Raw genomic sequence first — 24,772 nt, 5'->3', positions numbered from 1 at the left:
TGCCCCTCGTCCGGTTGTTTCACAAAGCAAAGAAGGCTATCAGGGATCTAGGGGAAAAAACATGAAAGGTTCCGGGGGGAAAAGAGCGTACTTTAAGCAAACAGTGCCCCTTTTGAGGTAAGATTAGTGCCGGATCTACGCAACCCACATGATCCACTGGGGCCTTTTGGGCAAGAAGCCTCCATTGCTTTCTTCCCCACTACATTTGCGAGCAGAAAGGGGAGAAAAGGAGCCATATCTAACCAAAGCTTTTATTAAAGATTTGTGCCAGTGCTGGCTGGGTGCAACGAAACAGATGATGGATGGACAGTTAAACAAATGTGTCGACAACTTCACCGAAGCATCAACCAAGCAAAGATGATACGGTTCTAGTGGGTCAACTACACTGGAGTCGTCATATTGATTCATGCCTCATACGCGAATTGTTCTGTTCCTCTTCTTTTCTGGTCGGTTAGAAACAAAATTGTGTTGTCTTGATGTACAAACAATCACATTTTCCAAAACTTGCCAGTCGCAAACTCACCGGGAGACCACTCAAACCGGACACTGCATTCTCCAAGGTTATTCCTCTTCTTCATCGTCCTCCTCTTCGGCCTCCTTGAGCCACTGAGTAGAGTAACAAATTGTGGAAAATCAGTTAATTGTCTGAACCAAGGAAGACAAAATCTCAACAGACAGAAATACGTGTGCGACTAACACCAATTCAGATGATTCCATGAACTCGAGCTAAAACTAAATCAGTAACACACGTGTCTGCCCCATGGAGGAGACAAGTGAGCAAAATTAAAATCAGTTGAGCACACATGGTCAGGTGAAATAATTCTAGAGTGACAGTATAACTGTTCCTAGGACTTGAGGTTGGGTAACAAGTGATAACAAACTAAGGCACAGATCAAAAGAGACTACAAGTGAATATCTAAGATTCAACTGGTTCTGTGAAACCATGTGCATAAACAGGCCGGAGAACCAACTTTAATGCAAGGCATATACCTGTATAAATGCCTCTGACTGTTTAACAAAGATTTTATCAGACTCATCAGCATGTTCTTTCTCTTCTGCCCATCTCAAAATTGCATCTTCACTTACTACCTCCGTATCATAAAGGAATGGCAAGATCTGTGTTCAATAGCAGATTATGCAATAATTAAAAAATAATTCTTTTCAAGTACAGTATTTGCTCAGCAGTCTAAACAAAACGATTTCTATTCATGGTGTACAAAAATGTTGTGGAACCCATCTGCAGTGAAATAGGTATTACCTTTGCAAACAGTGGAGAAAATTCTTTTGTGGTCTCTTGACACATTTCCTCAAACTTTAATAGTATCTCCATCTATAGCAGTACACAAGAAATAAAATATTTAGCCCACAGCAAGAATAGAAAGAAGAAATATACCCCCAATAAGTTACAAATTTCACAGTGGGGGTCTCCCCCGCTGTACAGTTTTCAAAAAAATAAGTTACAAATTAAATTAGACAAGAATTTCTTTCAAACAGGCCCATGAAATTTTACAATTTCAGAAGAGGCCTTTCCTCAATAGTCATCACGCAACATCACAGTTCAGTATCTTAACAACACCCACCAAGACACACATTACACAAATCAACAAATGATGACAGATCAAGCAGGGGAACTTGGTCAGATCAAAGTTGTGAGTTCTTAAAAATAGATGATCAAGTGGCCCTGGATCAACTCTAGTCCTCTAAAAGCTCATTTATCGCCCACAAACTACATATCATAATTAAAAATAAAAATCCATGTGCCAAGGCAGCAATTCTAGCAGCAATGCAAGGCAGAATAATGAATAAGATGATATCGTGGAGTTATTTTTCATGTTCAATGACAATATCAAAGAATGAACAGACATGTAGCATGAGCCTAGTGCTACCAGGCTAATAAACAAGCATGTGGTACAAAACAGTTTTTGCTTGGCTTTTTCTTCACTCCGTTTTGCATCATTAAATGATTACTCGTGTTATTATTTCGACATAACAACAATGCAGATAATGTTCACATTCTGGCAAATCTTACTCATTTATGGTTCAAGGTAAAGTAAGCAATAAATTGGACCCTACCTCCTCATCAACTGTCTTAGTGTAATTGCGCAAAAGATCCTTCCACTTGCCAAGTGCTTCGGCTGTTGTCTTTAGAAGAGTGTCTGAAAAAGGACGGTGAAAGCAGGGGAGAATAAGCTTTGGATAATCCATCATCAGATCTGAAAAATAATATAACACAAGACAGGAATGGTGCAATTCCACTAAAATTCACTTCTATTTTATATCTGAAATGTGCAAATTTGCCTCCAAGAAAGAAAATTAAGTGTCAGAAAACTGGACAATTTAATACAAAAACCTGAAAAAAACTAACCAATTTATTTTCTTTCACTTATTTGACTGTATAACCACATTAATATTCAACCACAGACCAAATATAAGACCACCACAGAAAATTCATTGAACAGAGCCATTAAAGTATTCTAGTAACTGGACTAAATAAAAAAATCTAGGTATGAAGAAAAAATAACTAGGAATAGGGTTTAAACTAGCTAAAAGTACAAAAGCATTAATTGCAAATGAATTTGGGGAATGATTAGGTTAGGCTACATACTAAAGATTGGGTTCTTCACTCAACAGAGCACTGTGAGGACAACTAGAAAGTTTGACGTGGATAATGCAAATATGGACCTACAGTCTGGAGTCCTGGGTGGGGCATACTTATGGAGCTTACCAGGTTTCAGACATGAGGAACAAGTTACCATTGGTGCACTTGTGAGCGGTGTGGAACGCTTGTATATGCAAGAGGAAATACGATAGCTAACATGCCTATATGTGAAGATTCATTGCCATTAAAATCTGTGCATGAAGCACAGCCAGCATCACGATGCCATAATAAAAAAGTGACAGAACCAAAACAAGTTGGCTTCTGCTTGGTAATCAAGAATGCATGCATCTTCCTATGAAGATTTCGAGGTGGACAAGAGGAGAGTACCTTCTGTAAGCTGGACCTATTACCCTAGGTAAAACAGCTAAATATCCTAGATTCACACCATTCCCAACTGTACAGTCATCATGGATTCATAATATTCCTACCATTTATAAAAAGCTTACCATTAGTAGATTGTGCAGCCACTAATGCACTCTTCATGACAGAATAGAACACAGCTCCAGCACAATCTGCATGTTGAAGGCTATAAGCCAACCTGAAAAATAAGCATGGTATCAATGTAACCTATCATTAATTGTCAATTTGCAAAACATTTGGACAAGAAGAACTGCATCTATCAACGTAACCATTACAGAATAACAGTAATGTCATCTGAAATGAAATTAAAGAGAAACTGTACGGCATAAATTAACTAAAAAGTTAATTCCAATAATATGGAGCTTAAAATTTCCAAGTCAACAAGAGCAGGCTCGCAGGTGGGCAAAAGATTATGAATCTAACATTGTAAGTTTCAAATAAACTAAATTAGTTTCTGCTATTAAAGCCCCTTTTCCTCTTCTTACATTGCCAGTAAGCTAAATTAACTACTTTCATGTTCATATAATTTTCAATACTTAGGGCCTGGACAGGGAAGATTGTACAAGGTAAACTTTGGACTCAGTTCAATCCAAACTTCCAATGCCACCTATCCAGACAGGTCATTAGTATTTGTCAGTTTTTACATTTGTCTGACAGGAGAGGAAAGATCTTGCACCTGAGGCCATTAATCTCTAGAATCAAATTATCTCGATTAACACCACCACCCATAGCTCGTTGGAATGTTTCTTCCACCTAAACAGGGCACACCACTCAGCAAAATGGGATAGAAAAGGAAGTATATATTTCATAATCACATATACATAAATAACCTCTTTCTCAAACTTAGAAAAAGGATCATCATCCTCAACCGCACTGTCTGAAGAACCATCTTTATCTGGTAGAATCGGATTGTTGGATTCATCTTCTGACGCATCATCTTCACAAACCGCATGCTGCAACTCTTCAAGTTTTTCTTTAGCAATTGGGGCAATTGATTGTCTCCATTCTTCCAGGATCCCAGTATCACCGCTTGTCCATATGTAACCAACAACACCACAGGTCCCAGTCTAGTTGATGATATCATGAAAATCAACCCAAATGATTATAAAGATCATGGCAAAATGTATGACCTAGATAGTTCCCCACAATCAACACCATAATTCCATGAGTGCTCAAAACTAAATCTCTGAGCCAGATAAGATTATAAGACTACAAGGATACCTCAGATGTTCCCAACTCATCTTCAGAAGGAACAGTTGCTTGATCGCCATTACTCCTCATGCTGGAAAATGCTGCATGGAAACCCAGTACACGGAGTAGAACATGTAGGTTACAGGTCCATACAAAATGTATAGTCTAGCATGAATAGTAATTAGCAAATAAAGTCTTAGGGTTTGCAGACTAACGTGGACTATCTGTAATTCCAGAGTTGGTGTCAGCATACTCAAGTTCTTCATCGCTATCTTCATTTGAAGGCTGTGGAAGTAATGAAACTTTTGAGTGGGCAGGAACAACAACATTCTTTCCAACTTCAACCTGAATGATACAGAATATAAGTTCAGAATATACTCAACATAGCTGGAATAAAGGATCGTAAAGAAAAACAGACTATGTATTTTGTTACTGGAGGAAAGCATCTGGCATAGTAATGTCAACACTGTAGCAACTTACATTAAATGACAGTACGCAACCAGGTTCAACAATAGCACCTGCTCTTAAATGGACACCATCACAGACTAAGGAGTTACTAACTTTGCACCCATCTTCAATTATAACATTGTCCCATATATATGAGCCATTAATCAAAACATTTTTCCCAATCTTGCAGCCCTCCCCAATAACTGAATTTAATACTTTGCAGTGGTCTCCGATGCTTGTCGCACTGCCAACAACAGAATTTGCACCAATTTGTGCAGAATATGACAATGTTACATCTGTTAAAAAAAAGATGGACAGTTAAGATGTACAGAGAATATTGAAATTAATTACTAGAAGAACAGCGGGAATCAATTCATTTCTTGAATGTATAAAAAATTGGGGCTCAGCATGCCTGTAAGCATGGGAGATAGCCCAAAATATAGGCAAAAAGCAAGAAATATAAATCTAGTTTAACAAACAGAATACAAAATCCTTTTTAAAGCCAGCTATATCTCTATTAGCTTAGCTTACAAAACATTGAACAGTGTATCCATATCTCTAATTATCATTGCAAAACAACTCATCTAAAAAAGAATTAGCATGCATTCTGCCTATACTTATCATTGGCTAAGCACATATACATTGGACATGTGAACACCAAAACATATGCACCCAGAAGCAAACTTTCTACAGTTCATGATGAGGTCCACGTAAAATAATTTGAACTATTCTATAATTGCTTAGTAAAATGTCTCAAAGGATAAAATATTTCCTAAGACCAGAAATCAAACTAAACATTTAGATTATATTAAATAAGTCAAAGTAAGCAAATACTTAATTGAAATATGGAAAATAAAAAAATCCATAATTTTTAGATATCCTGCTGCTTTTCAGGAAGCTTGAACCAAGGAACTGTAGTCAATAGCAACTGTATAACACCATATACCTGATGCCTTGTATATTCCCTGCCTATGAAGTCTACTTTCTGAGCAATCACGATTGGATATTACATCAGGCACCATAGGGTATGTCCACCTTTGAATTACATCTTTGCTCACTGTATCATAGCTCCTGAAATTATCAATCCTTGCAGCGTATCCAGAGCGTAATTCATGAGTATAAATTTTGTACCCCATAATCTGAAAGAATTGGTAGGCCATTAGTTTGTTGCAAAAGAGGCAAACATCATATGTCCTTTTCTTACTGTGGCCAAATAGTGGTGAATTGACTTACATCGTCAACTAGTAAGCCCTTCACGAAATGACGCCGAAGATGTTGATAGTCAAAGTTATCGGTGAAAAGACTTAGTACTTCTGGAGAGCAGATATCAATATAGCAGTCCTGCCAAGTAAGAAGTGAAGAGGATCAAAGTACAAAACAAGATATACATAAGCAACGATATTAGCAGAAACAGATTCAAGAAAAAAAAAAGGCAACTGTTGACTTGTAGAGTTTCAAAGCAAACCTCCATGTCATTATGCAGCTGGAGAGTAGGATTATTGGTCAGTATATCCTTATCAATTGTAACATACAAGTGTGAGTTATCTGCCCTGTCCTCATAATAAAGTAATTCCTTTGTCTCAGGATCTACAGCCATAACAATTTCATCATTACCCAGACGTGTTTGGTGCGTCAGGATAGAAGGTTTTGAATGCTTTATAATCATAGTCATAACAGCAAGTGGGTCTTTTTTCTTCCGGTCCATATGTTCCTGGAGAGCGTCCTTCAAGCTCATATTGCTGATTGTATCACCACTGATGAGAACGAAATCTCCACGAATCTACAATAGAAGTATGGGTTCATGAAACAACTGAAACTGCAAATGGAGTTAAACGAAATCATAAGCATGGTAATGCACTGAGTCTCACAAAATCCACATAATATTACTAGTTTTAGTGCTATGCTTCCTAAGTTGAGCTGGAATAGTCTGAAGTTTCTTAACGGAGATGTTAACAAACTAGCAAAATAAACTGAAACGAAACAAACGAGTCTAGTTTCTATTTAGTGGCTTCAGAAACAATACTACTATACTTGTCTGTGATTAGGAGAAATACTAGTACATATTACTCTTGTCATTAGTGTGGTGGCTTTAATACATTCCTGAGTCCCCTCTACTGAGCCAGCAAACAAGTAAGATCATTCACTGTATTCGATAAGGGAGCAGTGCTTTGTTGCTTAGCCTACTTAAAGTCTTAAACGAACTAAAATAGCACCCCAATATATGCCTAGGGTTCAGTCTGAGACATCCTAGTTACCAATTGGAGTCAAAACTAAACTCAATTAAATGATCCAATGTGACAGCCATGCAAAACACTTAAGGGCCTGTTTGGCAACCGGCTGTTAAAGTTTAACACCCGTCACATCGGATGTTTGGATGCTAATTAGAAGTATTAAACATAGGCTAATTACAAAACTAATTGCACAGATGGAGTATAATTCGCGAGACGAATCTATTAAGCCTAATTAGTCCATGATTTGACAATGTGGTGCTACAGTAACTATTTGCTAATGATGGATTAATTAGGCTTAATAGATTCGTCTCGTGAATTAACATAGGGTTCTGCAATTAGTTTTATAATTAGCTCATGTTTAGTTCTCCTAATTAGCATCCGAACATCCGATGTGACACTGTTAAAGTTTAACACCTCGTATCCAAACACCCCCTAAAACTAAAATCGCCGAACACTTAAAAGCCTTCGAATCCGCAATGGGGAAGCAGGATTAAAACTCACCACGCCGCGTTCGTAGATGACGCGGAGCGCGTCGCCCGCGCTAATCGCGTCGTGCGACTCGACGGCCGTGACGGCCATGCTCCCAGCCCCCGCCTTCCCGGCCCACCCGGACCTCTCCAGGTATTCCTTGACCTGGTGGGAGTGCGCGCAGCAGAAGACGAAGGCCTCGTCCACCCCCGCCGACTCCAGCCATGTGAGCGTGTACTCGATCATCGGCATGTGCACCAGCGGCAGCAGCACCTGCGAAGAGGCAGCAGGGGAGCTCGGTCAGGGACCCGCGAAGAGCGAGCACGGGGTCTCGAGGTGGCTCTGATGCAGGATTAGGGAGGCCGGAAGTACCTTGGGCCGCTCGAGGGTGATGGGGCGGAATTTGAGCGTGAAGCTGTCGGCGAGGAGGACGGCCTGGAGGGGGGGCGGGCGCGCGAGTTCATCATGGTCGTCGCCGGAGGGCGCGGCGGCGCCTCCCCCGCCCCGGCTGCGGGATTTCTTCTGCGACATGATTGCTGCGGATGCGGCGGCGGAGAGGGGTTCGATTCGGAGGTTTAGGTCTGGTCGCTCGCTTGCGCCGTCGGCGTCGCCGTGCTCGGCGAGTTTGGACTCTGGATGGTAGCTGGGCTCTCTTGCACCTTGGGCCTGTACGCCTGTTTTTGCATGGTAAATGGGTTGGGCACGCGTTTTTCCTACTTTCTTTTGAGCTGTGCTTCTTCTTGGGCCCCAAGTTTCTATACATACTGTTGGGCCACCTTGGTTTCTCTCTTTTTTGATGAGCTGGAATTTGATTTTTTTTTTTTGCGAATAGCTGGAATTTGATTCTTTTAGCTGTAATAACACGCCTGGATCCTTAAAAATGAGACGATGATCCTACCCGTAAAATATTTTTCCAATAACTAGTTAATAGGAATGTTCTAATATTTCTTTCACGAGGCCTGTTGGCTAAAGATGTCTAAATTTTAGTTGGCTAAAATTAACCTTATCCTGTTTGGAGCTAGAACTAATTTTTAGTCCATTTATTAGTAAAGGTCCATTATATCCCTAGGGAGTGCAGGAGAAGAAATGGTAAGATTTTTGTGGGATAGTATTTCTGATCTTTTAACATTCGTGTCTAAAATTAGCTTCCATTAGCTAGGTTTGGATGGCTAATGAACTAAAGTTTAGTTGTGTGGTTTGCTAATTTTTAGCCCACCTTTAGTCTACCTTTAGCCCCATGTTTGGATCATGAGGGACTAATTTTTAGCTGACTAAAGTCATTAGGAGAGTTTCTTTTATAGTTCCCCAAATAATCCCATCTCAATCCAACTACCGTACTGGGAGAGTCATAACTCCTCTTTTATTTAAGAAAGTTGTGGTGGACTATTGGTGTTCTAATAATTATTAAGAAAGATAAAGAGATCTTTTGGAGGTATAACTACAAATACGGCTATCTGTGGTTCTTTCGTTGCATTTTATTGGGTCTACAAATGCATGTGCACAAAAATGTTTGCAAAAGCGCCAAATTTATACAATATACCTTACAATGTGATATACACAGAAGCTTCTTCATTTTCTATCAGTTAATGAGAGGATTTTATAATCTACAATTTTTTTACTAGTAAACAGCATTGGGATTTATAGGGGGGCCGAAACTCATGCAGCCGAAATTCGCCTTTACCGGAGGTGCCAATGCTTATATACGACCACTAATTTTAGCCCTTTTCGAGCATAAGTAGTGTTCATAAGGATATACGACAGAAACAATTGAGTAACGGGAAGAGACATCATGAATTCAAATTAAATACTATCAGAACCAGTATTTTTCAGAATTTAAGTTTTCCCTTTTTTTATTGACTCGTAGTATGCAATAAAGCACACGTTAACAGTTTTACATGTAACATGGTATGAAAACAGATGCTTATAATACTACATTTACAAAGTCATTATATGACCTCTCATTCCTTCCCTTGTGTGTTTGTTTGCGCTGTTTTATTTTACATAAGTGGGAAGCCCAGCGCATGTTCCTTGATTTCACAAGTACGAACGCTGCTGCTGTGTGATGACAGGCAGGTGCCCCTTCTGCTGCATGCACACCACTGCCTCGTACAAGCTTTTCTTCAGCGGAGTGAACTCCAAGCCCAACTCCCTGGCCCTCTGGTTCGAAAACTTGTACGGCTTCGCCATCGGCTTGCCGTCGTCTTCACACCTATGCATATATCAAGACAGGCACGAGATTCTCACGAGTCAGCAACGCACCCATACAACACGGAGACGGATTGATGATCGCCTGACGACAAAACGAAGCTTACTTGGCGGTGACGGGGTACTGCGGGAAGAGCTCCCTGAGCATGGCGATGAGCTGGGCGCGGTGGAGCACGGCGGCGATGCAGAGGTATCGGCCGCGGGCTTCGGGGCGCTCGTAGGCGAGGACGTGCGCGCGCGCGACGTCGCGGACGTCGACGTAGGCGGCGACGGCGTTGGTGTAGGACCTCTTGGTGCCCATCAGGTAGCGGGCGGCAAGGTTGCTGCTGAAGTTGAGCGCCTGCTGCAGCATCGGGCCCGTGGTGATGCACGGCACCACCACCGCCAGAGGTAGCCCGCGCCGCGCCGCCTCCTCCGTCGCCGTCACCTCGGCCATCATCTTGGCGCAGCAGTACAGGTTCTGCACGTAATTCGATGCACAACATGGTGATGAATCTGCGGCTGAAACTGTGGATGAGGCCAGCAAATCAGAGAAGAAGACGGCTGGCTGTGGCAGCTTACATTTGTCTGCTCGCAGAAGTCGTAGTCGCTCCAGCAGGTCTCGTCGAGGACGGTGTCGGGGCTCCGGTTGGGGTCCATGTGCACCGCGCCGTACGACGAGGTGAAGACCGCCCGGCGAACGCCCCCGTCGGCGGCGGCGTTGATCACGTTCCTGGTGCCCTCCACGGCCACCGGCACGAGCTCCTGCAAGTCACCAAGAGCTCCGGCAACGATGTTCTGTATAGCTAGGAGTAGTAGAGGGTTTGTGAATGAAAACTAACCGGGTCGTTGGACATCGGGGAGGCGACGTGGAGGACGCCATGGCAGCCGGTGAACGCGGCGCGGAGGGAGTCGTAGTCCAGGACATCGGCGCGGCACAGGGTGAGCCGCTCCCTGGCACCCTCCAGAGCAAGCAAGTGCGCGTTCTTGCTGTCCTCTGTCAGAACAAGAATGAGCACGTTATTGATTCAGGCTTATTCTGAATTTAATTGTGGTAGTAGAATGAAAGAGAGACTTCACTCACCAGGATCCCTTGCAGTTCCCCTGACGCGGTATCCGCGGAGGAGGAGCTCCTTGACCACCCACGACCCGATGAAGCCGCCTGCTCCCGTCACGCACACCAGTTGCTCCTGCTGCTGCTCGCCACCATTGCTGGCCTTGGAATAGGACGACGACATGGCTCGCTCTGGCGACCGATGCTAGCTTGCCAGTGGAATGTGTGTAGAATTCGATCAGTATCTGTTGAAAAAGTGTAAGGTAATTTGGTAAACGTGGTTAGCAAACTCGCATCCCACGGTTCCATGTTTATATATGCATCAAGGCTGTCACAATTACATGGAGATGAGTTACTTCAAGCATATGGTATCTCCTATCCGGTTACAAGGTTGATTCATACTTCTAGGACTCTATCTCTGGAACCAGCACAAAAGACTTGCGCCTCATCTATGCCTTGCGCATATCTGATCAGGACCTATACGAGTCCTGCTTGATCACGTCTTGTTTAACATCTGTCACTCTCACTCTGTTGCTTCGGGTACTCTTGGAATGGATCGAGCTCGTTGTGTGATCTCGGCGTTCATGGTTGTGCCCCGTATTTATACGTCCGTGAACGGATCGCTAGAGCTGCGTGCTGCCGCGAGACGTAGCATGGCGCCGCCGCCACCGACAGTGTATTCATTCAGCGGCGGGGGCAGGGCGCCGCCGATGGGTTTCGGCAAATTGGCCGGCGTAATAGCCGCATGAGAGCGCACTGATTTTTCCGTTCTCTCTAGACGGGACGGGATCACGAAGGCAACTTTGGCACGTCGCCAACCTCAAAACCTTCAGAAATCGTCGCTCCGCATACGGCTCGATCACTGCCGTTCAGTATTCCGAAAGCGCCATGACTTGGCCAGAGCTGACCAAAAGATCCAATTACAGAATTTGGCGGCCACGAGCCCAGGAAATGGTGGTCCTGGAGCTTGGCGACGGGGCCGAAATGTTTTTTGAATGTGATAAGAAGAAAGGTTGGGGAAGACATATGTCACTATTTTAAATTTGTTGAAATCAGAATTTGGCTATTTCAACAAAAATCACCCTAATTTATGGACATATATGAATACCGAAACATAGAACCAAATGCAATATAAGCTTCAGTCGTTTCATTTATCGACATTGACCTCATTTTGCTTAGCGGTTAGCAATCACCTAAGGGTGAGGACAATGGTGTTGTCTTCAAGCAATTTATATAATAATCGTCTTCGACGTGGGATGTGTTGAGGGTAAATGTTGATTAATCTGATGGGTTGAGCTTAACCTGTTCAGCTAAGTGGCTTGGGCCTGATCCAACTTCTTTTGCAAGACCATTAACTTTGCAGGTTGGTTTTTTTTATCTTAGGAGCAACTTCAAGAGTATTCAAAAAATTCTTCCCCAAAATTATGTATTGGGGACTTTACTAAATTTTTTTTCCCAAAATCATGTCATCCCACAGCAGATCCCCAATAATAAACTCATTGATACTTCAAAACTAGTCCATCAACATGTGTGGGTCCCTCAATTGGGCCGCCACCCCTTTCCCCCTCACGATCTATTCTGCGTCGGCACACCCAGCATCACCGCTAGTCGCCCCTCCCAGCGCCTCTTTTTTTTATCGCCGCTCCTATTAGCCAAATCTGCCGCTGCGTTGTGCAATTGCAATTGGAGATAGGTAAAACGGATTCGTTATGAGCCACAAAGTTTTTCCATGCAACTGGTGCTGGATTCGTCGTCAGATGATGATTGCGCGCGGGGGCAAAGGAGCAGCGCGCAGGAAAGCAGTAATGTTGGAGGGGGATTGGGGAAGATTGGGGTGACGGGTATTTGCGGGGTAACGGGGGAAGGATTTGGGCCGTTGAATACATGCAGGGAGTTTAGGGGAGTTGTTGGAGCTTTTTTTTTCTTTTTCTCCCTAATTGAAGTATTGGGATAATAAAAGGGAGTTATTGGAGTTACTTTAAAGTTTAAATTATTATATTAATCCTAAAAGTAAGGACCATACTTCATGTTTTAGTCTCATGTTATGTGTATTGTCTTATTCTCCTAAGTTAATATAAATGTTGTTTTTGGAACACATAACCATATCATCTCCGTATCATCATCTTTTGTATCATGGAAATTTTCTTTAAGGAAAAGTTCTATTTCACCCTCCAACTATAATACTATAATAGAAGTATGATTTTCAACCCACAACTACAAAAACGGATAAGGAGGGCCATCCAACTATCAAAACCGAACAAATTTGACCCTTTGGGTGATTTTGCATTTTCTAGAAATTTAAAAAGTTTTGATTTGATAAAAAAATCATAACTAATTTATTTCAAATCCAAAAAATATGAAGTTGGTATCAAAAATTTTCTAAAAACGTAAGCTATTTGCTGGTACTCTATTACTTAACCAGAGGATTTTATATTACATTTTTATACTATATAATCAACCTGAGATTTTAATTTCTACTATCCCTAGAATGAAGGAACGGCGTTTATATTACATTTTTATACTATATAGTCATCCGGTAATCTTCATACAGACAGAATTAAATTTTGAGTAATAACGGGAAGGGACATCATGAATTCAAATGCCAACAGAAGCAGTACTTTTTTCAGTTTTTTATCTTTTCGTTGACCCATAAGCACCTTATTACCGATCACAAACCTTTACATGTGGCATGATATCAAATAAGAATGCTTATACACACTTGTAGAAATTGTTTTTTTTTCAAGAACGTAATACACATGAATAACTGAAAAAATATACGCTAAATTTGCAATGTCCTTATATGATTCTTCCCTTCACTTTTGTTTCGTTTGCCCTGTGTTATCTCATCTGGGGAATCTCAGCGTGCCCGGATTTACAAGTACGAACGCTGCTGCTCTGTGATGACAGGCAGGTGCCCCTTCTTCTGCATGCACACCACCGCTTCACACAAGCTTTTCTTCAGTGGAGTGAACTCCAAGCCCAAGTCCTTGAGCCTCTGGTTGGAAAACTTGTAAGGCTTCGCCATTGGCTTGCCGTCATCTTCACACCTAGTATATCATCAAGACGCGCGAGGTTTGCGGAGTCAGCAACGCATCAACAGAGGGAAACAGAGGAGGTTCGCCATGGCGTAAACTCACTTGGCCGTGACGGGGTACTGCGGGAAGAGCTCCATGAGCATGGCGATGAACTGGGCGCGGTGGAGCACGGTGCCGATGCAGAGGTATCGCCCGCGGGCTTCGGGGCGCTCGTAGGCGAGGACGTGCGCGCGCGCGACGTCGCGGACGTCGACGTAGGCGGCAACGGCGTTGGGGTAGGACCTCTTGGCGCCCATCAGGTAGTGGACGACGTGGTTGCTGGTGAAGTTGAGCGACTGCTGCAGCATCGGGCCCGTGGTGATGCACGGCACCACCACCGCCAGCTGCAGGCCGCGCCGCGCCGCCTCCTCCGTCGCCGTGATCTCCGCCATCATCTTGGCGCAGCAGTACAGGTTCTGCGCGCACGGTTTCGATGTAATTCAGGCACTGCGATAATGGATGAGACAAATCAGAGAAGAAGAGAGGCTGGCAATGGCAGCTTACGCCTGTCTGCTTGCAGAAGTCGAAGTCGCTCCAGCAGGTCTCGTCGAGGACGGCGTCGGGGCTCCGGTTGGGATCCATGTGCACCGCGCCGTACGTCGAGGTGAACACCGCCCGGCGCACGCCCTCGTCCGCCGCGGCGTTGATCACGTTCCGTGTGCCCTCCACGGCCACCGGCACCAGCTCCTGCAAGCCATCACACGTAAGCATGCAAGGGCGTGAACGATGTTCTGTGTAGCTAGGAGTATGCAGAGGGTTATTTGTGCATAAAAACTAACCGGGTCGTTGGACACCGGGGAGGCGACGTGGAGGACGCCATGGCAGCCGGTGAAGGCGGCGCGGAGGGAGTCGTAGTCGAGTACATCGGCGCGGCACAGGGTGAGCCTCTCCCTGGCACCCTCCAGAGCAAGCAAGTGCGCGTTCTTGCTGTCCTCTGTTTCGTTCAGGGACAAAACAAAACGAGCACGTTGTTATCATTGCAGCGTTGTTCTGAATTTGTGATGGTGGGATGAAAGAAAGAGACTTCACTAGCTCACCAGGGTCCCTTGCAGTTCCCCTGACACGGTAGCCGCGCATGAGGAGCTCCTTGACCAGCCACGAACCGATGAAGCCGCCTGCTCCGGTCACGCAGACCAGCTGCTCCTGCTGCTGCTCGCCACCATTGCTGGACTTGGAATAGGACGACGACATGGCTCTCTCTTGCGATCGATGCTAGCTTGCTAGTGAAATGTGTATGGAATTGGATCAGTATCTGATCTGTCACTCTGTTGCTTCGAGTCTTGGATCGAGCTCGTATATGTCAGAAACACGCTGGAGAAACAACGTCCCTGCTCACGGCTAAGAACACACGAACACAAAGGACTTAATTTGCGCTGTCAACTTGGCAGCTTTTACAGAGTCTATTGCATTGCTTAAGCAGATGATTATAAGGCATAATCAAGCTGGCTGTACAACCACTCAATTGCAAATTAGCTACTGGCTAAATTAGGACAGTATAAATCTAACCAAGGATTATTCTTGGCGCCCCGGCCCGTATTTATACAGCTAGGAAGGGGATCGCAAGAGCTGTGTGCAGCCGCGAGACGTAGCATGGCGCCGCCGCCACCGTATTTTAAATATTGTTTGATTCAGAGTTTGGATGTTTCAACAAAAATCACTCTAATTTAAGGACATATATGAATATCGAAACATAGAATCAAAGGAAGTTAGACCATTAGCTTTGCAAGCGGGCTTCTTTTAGACTTGTTTTAGGTTGCTAAAGGTCTAAATTATTACTTCCTCCGTTTCAAATTGTAAGTCATTTTAACTTTATTGAAAAGTCAAAACATCTTAAGTTTGACTAAATTTATACAATAAAATACTAACATTTATGATACCAAATAAGTTATATTATATTCTTCATTAAATATAGTTTTTATAGTATATCTATTCAGTGACATAAATTTTTGTAATCATCTCTATAATTTAAGTTAAATATAAAATAATTTGAAAGTTGGAATGACCTCCCATTTAGAAAGAAGAGAGTATATTAATCCTCATGGGTACTGTGTGCTGTACTTGATCCTCTCACGACAATACTTTATGTTTCATTCTGTTGCTTCGGGTACTCTTGGATCAAGCTTGCGTGATCTCGGCCTTCATGGTTGTGCTCCGTATTTATACGGCCAGGGAATGGATCTAGAGCTACGTGCTGCCGCGCGAGACGTAGCATGGCGCCGCCGCCACCGGATTCATTCAGCGGCGGGGCCGGGGCGCCGCCGATGGGTTTCGGCAAATCGGCCGGCGTAATAGCCGCACGAGAGCTCACTGATTTTCCGTTCTCTCGAGACGGGACGGGATCACGAAGGCAACTTTGGCACGTCGCGGAGTCCAAAACCTTCAGAAATCGTCGGTCCACATCCGGGGTTCGATCACTGCCGTTAGAACTGGTAAAACGGTAGTATATTCAGTATTCCGAAAGCGCCATGACTTGGCCGGAGCTGACCAAACGATCCAATTACAGAACTTGGTCGTGGAGCTTGGCGATGGGGGCAAAATGCATCACTCATATTGTTTGAATCAGAGTTTGGATGTTTCAACAAAAATCACTCTTATTTATGGACACATATGAATACCGAAACGTAGAATCAAAGGAAGTTGGACCATTAACTTTGTCTTAGGCTGCTAAGGTCTAAATTATTATATTGATCCTCAAGGTACTGTGCCGTGTACTTGATCCTCTCAGGACCATACTTTATGTTTCATTCTCATGTGTTTTATGTTTCATTCTCATGTGCTGCATATCTAGTGTAGTCTCTGCATAATATCTAATGTACGGCTAAGTGTGCGTAGTGTCTTATTCCCCTGAATTAATATAAATGTTGTTGTCGGAACACATAGCAATATCATGTCCGTAGCATCATCTTATGTATCATCTAAATTTTCTTTAATAGATTGAATTTAAAAGGTGTGCGTAGTCTTATTGATTTAAAACCAAAAGATCCATAAACGGAGAAAAAAGTGGTTGTTAAACTTCGAAATCGTTTTCCCTTTATTTTTATTTTGTTTCTAGCTTTAAAACTGAAAACATACCGTAATAACCAATTGCCCACCCTTACAGCCAGGGGCGAGAAAATTTTCTTTTTTTTTTGCTACCCCTAATAAAAGAGGAGAAGATGATACTGTAGACTGAAACATGGGATGCGCGGTTGATGGTTCGGGCTGACCGGCTGAAAGCTGCTTAATAAGGAAAAAAACAAATGATCTCAATAGTCGAAATTGTTGTGGTTGAGGGAGATAAATCTAGTGAACTTCTCCTTTTGCCTTGAATTTGTTTCTTAGTCGTGATACGCATGGAACCTTAAAAAATTTTAGTGTGTGTACCTTTAGAAGTTTGAGATACGATAAATTTCCAAGAGTTTGATAAATGCAAAATCTATAAAAAATATAGTGGTGTTTGCTATATAAAGACATGTTTTCTTCAATGTTTCCTACACTTAGGTGTTGCGACTTATGATACCATGTTGCAATGTAAATTATTTTCCGCTACCCCGATTTTTCTAGTGGTGTTTTGTGATATTTGGCGTGTAATTTGGTTTGTTTAAGCATGACATGAATAAAAATGAAAACACTGTATACATATAGTACACGATAACTTTAGTTATTTGTTGGGTGATTTTTCATGTCCACTAAAATTATTTTGTTTGCATCGTTTTATTTGGGATTTTAATGTATTTTGTTTTGTGTGTGCAACTGAAAAAAAACTTGCAAAAAACTTTTTTTAAGGGTTTTTATAGATTTACTCATCCGGCAGTCTTCATATAGGCAGAATTAAATTTTGAGTAAGTAACGGGAAGAGACATCCTGACTTAAAGGTTTACATGATATCAAATAATTAAGAATGCTTATACACACTGATAGAATTTTGTTACCAAGAAAGTAATACACCTGAATAACTGTGTTAAATTTCAAATCTCCTTATATGCTTGTATCATCTCTGTCCCTTCACTTTTGCTTCGTTTTCCCTGTTTATTTCATCTGGGAAATCCCAACGTCCCAGGATTTTACAAGTACGCACGCTGCTGCTCTCTGATCACAGGCAGGTGCCCCTTCTTCTGCATGCTCACCACCGCTTCATACAAACTTTTCTTCAGCGGAGTGAACTCCATGCCCAGGTCCTTGACCCTCTGGTTGGAGAACCTGTACGGCTTCGCCATTGGCTTGCCGTCATCTTCACACCTATGCAGACCAAGACACGCACGAGATTTTCACGAGTCAGCAACGCAACGATGCTCGCCGACGAAAAGAGAGAGGTCGACCATGGCGTGTAAAAACTCACTTGGCGGTGACGGGGTACTGCGGGAAGAGCTCCCTGAGCATGGCGATGAGCTGGGCGCGGTGGAGCACGGTGCCAATGCAGAGGTATCGGCCGCGGGCTTCGGGGCGCTCGAAGGCGAGGACGTGCGCGCGCGCGACGTCGCGGACGTCGACGTAGGCGGCGACGGCGTTGGGGTAGGACCTCTTGGTGCCCATGAGGTAGCGCGCCACGTGGTTGCTGCTGAAGTTGAGCGTCTGCTGCAGCATCGGGCCCATGGTCATGCAGGGCACCACCACCGCCAGCTGCAGGCCGCGCCGCGCCGCCTCCTCCGTCGCCGTGATCTCCGCCATCATCTTGGCGCAGCAGTACAGGTTCTGTGTTTTCGACGCAAGCACGGATGAGTACGCGACGGAAGCAGTGGATGAGGCAGAAAAACAGAGGATCAAGAGAGGCTGGCTGGCAGTGACAGCTTACATCCGTCTGCTTGCAGAAGTCGTAGTCGCTCCAGCAGGTCTCGTCGAGGATGGCGTCGGGGCTCCGGTTGGGGTCCATGTGCACCGCGCCGTACGAGGAGGTGAAGACCACCCGGCGAACGCCCTCGTCCGCCGCGGCGCTGATCACGTTCCTGGTGCCCTCCACGGCCACCGGCACCAGCTCCTGCAGTTCCTCGCGCGGAGAAGCAGCGTAAGGACATGGCTTCTCAATTCGAGATAGCACAGGAACAATGTGCCGTAGGTAGTAGGAGTAGAGATTTGTGAAAACTAACAGGGTCGTTGGACACCGGGGAGGCGACGTGAAATACGCCGTGGCAGCCGGTGAAGGCGGCGCGGAGGGAGTCGAAATCGAGGACATCGGCGCGGCACAGGGTGAGCCTCTCCTTGGCCCCCTCCAGAGCAAGCAAGTGCGCGTTCTTGCTGTCGGCTGCGCATCCAAACATCCAGGGAGAAAAATTTAGCACGTTTATGCAGCGCTACTCTGAATTTGTGACAGTAACCGAGAAAGAAATTGTACTGACCAGGGTCTCTTGCGGTTCCCCTGACTCGGTAGCCGCGCAGCAGGAGCTCCTTCACCACCCACGACCCGATGAAGCCGCCTGCTCCCGTCACGCAGACCAGCTGCTGCTGTTCCTCACCATTGCTGGCCTTGGAATAGGACGACATGGTGAAACTTCCTAATCTGAATCGCTAGAAGAATGTGTTTGGGATAGACCAGGCCAGACCAGATCAGTACTCTGTCTCGATCTCTCTGTTGCTCTTGTATCAAACTATCAATCTTGTTTTCTTGTGTGACCTTGGCCTGTATGGTTGCTGCTCGTATTTATACCGGCAGGCATTAGGCAGTGCTGCCACTACTTGTCGCGGGGCGAGGACGAGAGGTCGTGGTTGGGGGAGGCGCAACTGCGGCTTCCTTCCTTGGCGCGAACCGTGGCATGGCGCCGACCCGACGGGAGGTTTCCGGTGCACTCCTCTGTTCATTCAGCGGCGTGGGGGTTGGCCGGTGGGTTTGGGCGAATTCAGGGGCGTCGCAGCCGCGTGGAGAGCGCGCGCAGATTCCGTCCTCGGGAGAGGGAATCGCCAAGCCAACTTTGGCACGCCGTGGGAGTCCAAAACCTTGAGAATCTTTTCACACTCCACATGCCACACAAGTAGTAAACCGGCACAGGTATATTCTGTATTCCCAAAGTGGCATGTCTTGCCGAGAGCTGACCAGAAGACGAACCAGGAATGGCTTGGCGAATTGACGCTGACAGCACAACTGCTTTTCCTGGAATGGCAGGAATGGTTTGCAGTTGACAGGATTGTATAGCATACTGCTGCCCCCATGTTTGAGAGTCGTGGACCTTTTGACGTCTTTCTTGACCGGTGGCAGCAGGGATGAGGCGAGAAGCAACTCGTGCTTCTCCTCTCTCAAAGATACCCAGACCCACCGGTGGGCTGCGCAACCGGCCCGGGCCATTTCTTGTGGGCGCAAGTCGGCAGTTGAGTGGAGTGGGTAAAGCTGCAGCACGCGGTGGACCAAACTTCCAGCCCATGTACGCTGTTTATTTTCTCTTGCCGGCCCAATTTCTTTCAGGTTCCGAAAGGCCCGACCTGTACAGCTAACTGGGAGTCTGGGACTCACTTCCCCCCTCACGGCATAGGCCGGCCACGGCTACTGATAGATATACCAAGCTTCAAGGCCCAATTTCAGGAAATAAACTGTGCCCATGCGTGCCCTACATGCTCCAGGGCCCCTGCGATTTGTGTTCCAAATGCTTAGGAGTAGTTCACAATTACCTGCACAGGTAGTCTTCTGAAGTCAGCAGAGCCTACAGCGAGTACCGGTGAGGATTGGCAACCGTCCTCTTCAGAGAACGCTGAACTGAACACCCGCAGTCTTCACACGAGCAAATGATTCGCAGCCATGCCATCGATCTTCTTGAAGACTCTCAGCACGGGCATACTTATCCTACCGTGACAATCCCAGTCTGCGTTGGCGTGCAGCAGAGAGAGCCAGGCGCTATAATAAGCTCAATGAAGTGAAGGACTTGCAACAGCCAACTCTGCCTTTATCTTCCACCTCCAACCATTAGAAATGATAATTTTCATAAACTTTCAGACACCTCTTGAACCCTATCAATCAGAGACGCGATGCACTAGTGCTTTTGCATTAAAAAAGATCGTCGGAATCATCCACTCCAGGCTAGACATGCTTGCACTTTCAGACACCAGTGCATGCATGCACTGCCGAGCGCGCGGGCGCGAATCATCATCCCGTGACAGCTCGCAGGACAACAATCATGCGGAGGGGAACGATGGGCGCAGCACAAACAGCTCGAAAGCAACCCAGCCTTTCCTTACTCCTCTCCTCTGCCCTGGCCCCGCCTCCCTCTCGCGCGGCGTCCTTCCTCTCGACATCTCCTCCCGCAGCTGGTCTGCACAGAACATAAACCTGAGCACACTCTCCGAGCAATCAACGGCCGTCTCACATCACCCCTGCAGAAACACACAAGCAAGCAGCAACGCCATCGCTTTCCGACGAAGCGAGTGAAGCGTCACTGAACTGCAGCAGATACGCACAGCCATATAGGGCTTGAAAGCATTTTAATGGCACCCATGCTTCTGGGCAGTTGCAGTTGCAGCCACCACCTTCCGTCCTCCTGCAACTCACCACACCGGCTGAGGCTGCCATCTCACATCAGGCACATGAGCGCCATCACCAAACAGGATTAATGCCCGGTAACCTGCAGCAACCATCCAACCAAACGAGTTGGCATTCAAAGCTAAGCTACCCAGCACCTCGGCAGCATGCCGATCGGTGTGAAGGGGGATGGAGCACCACGCCTTTCCATGTGCCTTCCAATGTGCATGCAGTGCAACTGCAGACTCTGCTGAATGCTGTACGTTCAGCTCGACAGCCCCAGTGGCTCAACAGCAGCAGCTGAAGAGGAACAGCGCTCGTCTTCCAGTTCCAGCTCCGACTTCAGATTGCTGCACCCACAGGGGCCAAACCTGGCCATGCACATGGTGAGGATTCTGATCCAAGCTCTGCCACGGTTCCTGCCGGGGCTCAAGTGCTGATCCCAGACCAGGAAGAAGAGACCATGGTCCAAGCCAGGGAGTCATCACTCATCAGGTGGTAAAAGCCGCAATAATCCATTCGCACAGGGAAAGGGCATGAACGATGGCTTTGGTCAAAAGCCATGTCGCCGCAGAAGCTTAAACGTCTTTGCCCAAAAGGGGCATCGGCATGATACCTTGATGGACATCGAAAGAATGAAAGATCCTCTTTGCGATGCAAGGCATCCGAGATCAACGATGCAGCACGCTCGGGAAGGAAGCATGGAGGTGACAATGGGCGGGAACAAGGCGATGCACTTTGTCGCCTTTCAAGAGGGGAGGAGACATGAGCCTCAGTTTCAACGATTGTGACTCGTGCTACTTGCAACAGAGTGTCATTTCTAAGGCGTAGTACACATTTATGCAGCTCCATGCAGATCTGGCTCAACCAATCTGATGGAGAGACTAATTATGAACAAGGATTGAACAAGTCAGAACGGAAGGAAAATTATCTGCGCCAATCGCGCTCACTGACATGTCAAACTAGAAGCAGACGCATCACAATTTTATCCAGAATAAGTAGAGAGAACAATGCAGCACAATACCAACACCTGGGACGCAAGTTAAAACCGAACTGATGCTCATCTGGTCGAAAGATTTGGTTTGATGCATTCAACATACGCACATCAACAGTACACCACCAGTGACTAACTTTATAGCAACAACCAACATTTGCCTCAGTAGTCAGTACATCCATACATAAATGCACCATGCTGATCTCCCGTGATCAGCTGGAAACCACTGCAGCTGCCCACAAGGGAGCAGCAATTGACAAAGAAACAGGTTAGAGCAACTCCAAGAGGCTGCTAATCTTACCCCAATACCTTTTTTAGGAAAAAAGAGAGAAAAAATAAACTCCAACAATCCACCTAAACCTTCCCCAATTTTTTAACGACGCTAAAAAATAGTCTGCCACCGCGTATATTTTAGCGTTGACGTTCCTCCCCCAATCCTGATTCCCGCACGCCCGGGCGTCCCTTCCGATGGGCCCAATACGATGACGTGGCCTGTGTTTGAAATATTGGGGGCTATTTATTAGCGATCTGCTGTGGACTGATATGTTTTTGGGGGAAATTTTTTTTAGGAGAACCCCCAATATATAGTTTTGGGGAAGAATTTTTTAGGATACTCTTGGAGTTGCTCTATCACGCCCATCACAGAGGGTGCAAGAATACCGAGAGATCACATGGCCAATTAGCCCGCACTGAACTTCTGGCATTAATCGATACAGCAACCCTAAAGAATTAACAAATAGCAGCTGACACCCCAAGATTGTTAAACAACCCGACTGAACTCCAACTCTTCCAGTAAGCTAATATAATACTTATCCATTATGTCCACAGACTCTGTATGTACATCTAAGCACACCAAAGAACTACTAATAGTTTTTGCATCATATCATGACCCAGAACGCCAAACCAAAAAACTCTAGACAATTTAAAAGAGGAAAGGAAAAAAATATAGGTGAATACTAGAGACAATAACGAATCCAACTGACGCAGTATTAACGCATATTGACGGGCGGCGGATGAAAGAAAAATTGGAAAACTCCTTTGATCCATTGGCGATAAGGTGAGGTAAGCTGTGGTGGTGGTGATCAGGAGACGGTCGGCTTCACTGCCACCGGCTTCGCGGGCTCTGTGCCGAGCACTGCACCCGCCGCCGACATGCCATTGACAGCAGAAGGATACTGGGGCAGCATGCTGGTGTAGTAGATGGCGCGGCCATTGCTGTCATACGCAACCTGCGGGGCAGGGGCGTAGGCCGTCGCGTTTGACACCGCGGGCGAGGGGGCGGAGCCGTTCCCGTTGGCGTTGGCATTGGGTGGCGCGACGGCGTACATGGCGGGGAAGGAGGTCGCACCTGGGGAGGCGGTGGCGGCGAAGTAGCCATGGGGCGCCGGGATGAAGAAGACGGGGGCATGGTCCGCGCCGGAGCCAGGGGCGACGGATGTATACCTGCCCGGCACCTGCAGGTAGGCCGTCGCGGGAGGGGCGGATGACGGCGGTGGAACTGGGGGCTTCTCCGGGAACTTTGGAAGGTAGTAGTCCGCGTTGGCGGGTGGGGTGGCGGTGGCGGGAGGGTACGCGCGGGTCAGGGAGTCGTCGCTGCCGTTCCTCGGGAGGGCGGCGGGAGCGGGTGCCGGGGCGGGGGCGGCGGCCGGAGCAGATGCCGAGGCGGGAGGTGGTTGGTGGGTGGCGTTGTCGGCGACCTGCAGCTTCTCGAGCTCCTGGATCTGGCGCTGGAACTCGGCAGGTGAGACGACGGGGGAGACAGCGACGTGGTCACCCGCGGGGTTGGGATGGCGGTCGTCGTTTTTGGCGGGTAACTCGACGGGGACGTTCTCCCTCACCGTCGGAGGATCGCCAGCAGGGTCCTTCACCTTCACCGCCGGGGGAGGCACGAAGCCGTTGTCGAGGCCGAACAGGTAGTCGGGGCTCGCCGCCGCTAGCACCATGTGCGGCTGGGGCGGCGCCATCTGCAGCACCGTCTGCGGTGGCGGCTGCTGAACGAACACCGTCTCGTGCTTCGCCTGCGGCGGCGACGACTGCTGCGCGAACACCGACTCCTGCTTCTGCTGCGGCGGCGACTGCTGCGCGGGGACTGGCGACGGAGACGTCTCCTGCTTGGGTTGCGGGATGGTGTTGAGCGCCTCGACGAACCAGTGGCGCTCCGCCTTGGGCTCGAGGAGGCCGGCCGGCGGCGGCGGCGGCGGGGGCGACTGGACGGGGAAGAGGAAGACCCTGAGCCGGAGCGTGGATCCACGGTTGGAGCCGCCGCCGGAGCCTGGCGCGGGGCGGAGCAGGTGGAGGCGGTCGTACTCGAGGACGAGGTGCTCCAGATCCTCGTCGTTGGTGACGGAGACGAGCGCGTCGAGGTCCTCCCCCGGCAGCTGGTACTTGATGCAGATGTCCCCCATGTTCCCGGCGAGCGCGGCGAGGCGCGCGGCGAAGTCGGCGAAGCGGAGTGGCCTCTCGAGCGACAGGATCTTGGTCTCGCCGTTGACGTACGCGAGCTGGTTGTCGTGGGGCCGCGGCTGGATGCGCCCCCCGTAGCTCACCATCAGCCGCACCTTCGCCGGCGGGAGCGGCGGCGCCGCCGCCGCCGCGGAGGCGTCCGAGCCCTCGTGGTGCGTGTCGTCCGTGGGCCGCGGCGGAGTGCGGGGACGAGTCGCCGGATTCGGCCATGGCGGTGGTCGGGAGGCGGG

General features: G+C 46.8%; 4 protein-coding genes and 1 pseudogene across 4 annotated transcripts; all 5 read right to left on the bottom strand.

Annotated features, from left to right (window-relative positions):
- Positions 1 to 366: 366 nt before the first annotated feature.
- Positions 367 to 7,967, bottom strand: LOC101757609 (translation initiation factor eIF-2B subunit epsilon). The gene is made up of 15 exons (XM_004954269.3): positions 7,729 to 7,967; positions 7,390 to 7,629; positions 6,123 to 6,437; positions 5,891 to 5,998; positions 5,604 to 5,796; positions 4,691 to 4,953; positions 4,426 to 4,555; positions 4,241 to 4,311; positions 3,850 to 4,086; positions 3,696 to 3,772; positions 3,106 to 3,197; positions 2,074 to 2,156; positions 1,259 to 1,330; positions 991 to 1,116; positions 367 to 606 (listed from the first exon to the last, which is right to left on the bottom strand). Exons 1-15 carry the CDS (start codon positions 7,885 to 7,887, stop codon positions 562 to 564), a joined length of 2,211 nt encoding a protein of 736 aa, XP_004954326.1. The 5' UTR covers positions 7,888 to 7,967; the 3' UTR covers positions 367 to 561.
- Positions 7,968 to 9,207: 1,240 nt separating this feature from the next.
- Positions 9,208 to 10,853, bottom strand: LOC101757221 (cinnamoyl-CoA reductase 1). Its single transcript, XM_004954268.3, has 5 exons — positions 10,625 to 10,853; positions 10,383 to 10,537; positions 10,123 to 10,305; positions 9,669 to 10,021; positions 9,208 to 9,565 (listed from the first exon to the last, which is right to left on the bottom strand). Exons 1-5 carry the CDS (start codon positions 10,776 to 10,778, stop codon positions 9,391 to 9,393), a joined length of 1,020 nt encoding a protein of 339 aa, XP_004954325.1. The 5' UTR covers positions 10,779 to 10,853; the 3' UTR covers positions 9,208 to 9,390.
- Positions 10,854 to 13,403: 2,550 nt separating this feature from the next.
- On the bottom strand, positions 13,404 to 14,859 carry LOC101756805 (cinnamoyl-CoA reductase 1). The gene is made up of 5 exons (XM_004954267.2): positions 14,706 to 14,859; positions 14,448 to 14,602; positions 14,173 to 14,355; positions 13,732 to 14,084; positions 13,404 to 13,641 (listed from the first exon to the last, which is right to left on the bottom strand). Exons 1-5 carry the CDS (start codon positions 14,857 to 14,859, stop codon positions 13,467 to 13,469), a joined length of 1,020 nt encoding a protein of 339 aa, XP_004954324.1. The 3' UTR covers positions 13,404 to 13,466.
- A 2,653-nt stretch (positions 14,860 to 17,512) lies between these two features.
- On the bottom strand, positions 17,513 to 19,424 carry LOC101756000 (cinnamoyl-CoA reductase 1). The gene is made up of 5 exons (XM_004954266.2): positions 18,981 to 19,424; positions 18,732 to 18,886; positions 18,440 to 18,622; positions 17,987 to 18,339; positions 17,513 to 17,886 (listed from the first exon to the last, which is right to left on the bottom strand). Exons 1-5 carry the CDS (start codon positions 19,123 to 19,125, stop codon positions 17,712 to 17,714), a joined length of 1,011 nt encoding a protein of 336 aa, XP_004954323.1. The 5' UTR covers positions 19,126 to 19,424; the 3' UTR covers positions 17,513 to 17,711.
- Positions 19,425 to 22,746: 3,322 nt separating this feature from the next.
- LOC101756398 lies at positions 22,747 to 24,766 on the bottom strand (annotated as a pseudogene).
- Positions 24,767 to 24,772: the final 6 nt, after the last annotated feature.

This window comes from Setaria italica, chromosome I (assembly GCF_000263155.2).
Source record: "Setaria italica strain Yugu1 chromosome I, Setaria_italica_v2.0, whole genome shotgun sequence".
Lineage (NCBI taxonomy): Eukaryota > Viridiplantae > Streptophyta > Magnoliopsida > Poales > Poaceae > Setaria > Setaria italica.
This window is presented reverse-complemented; position numbering and strand designations above follow the sequence as displayed.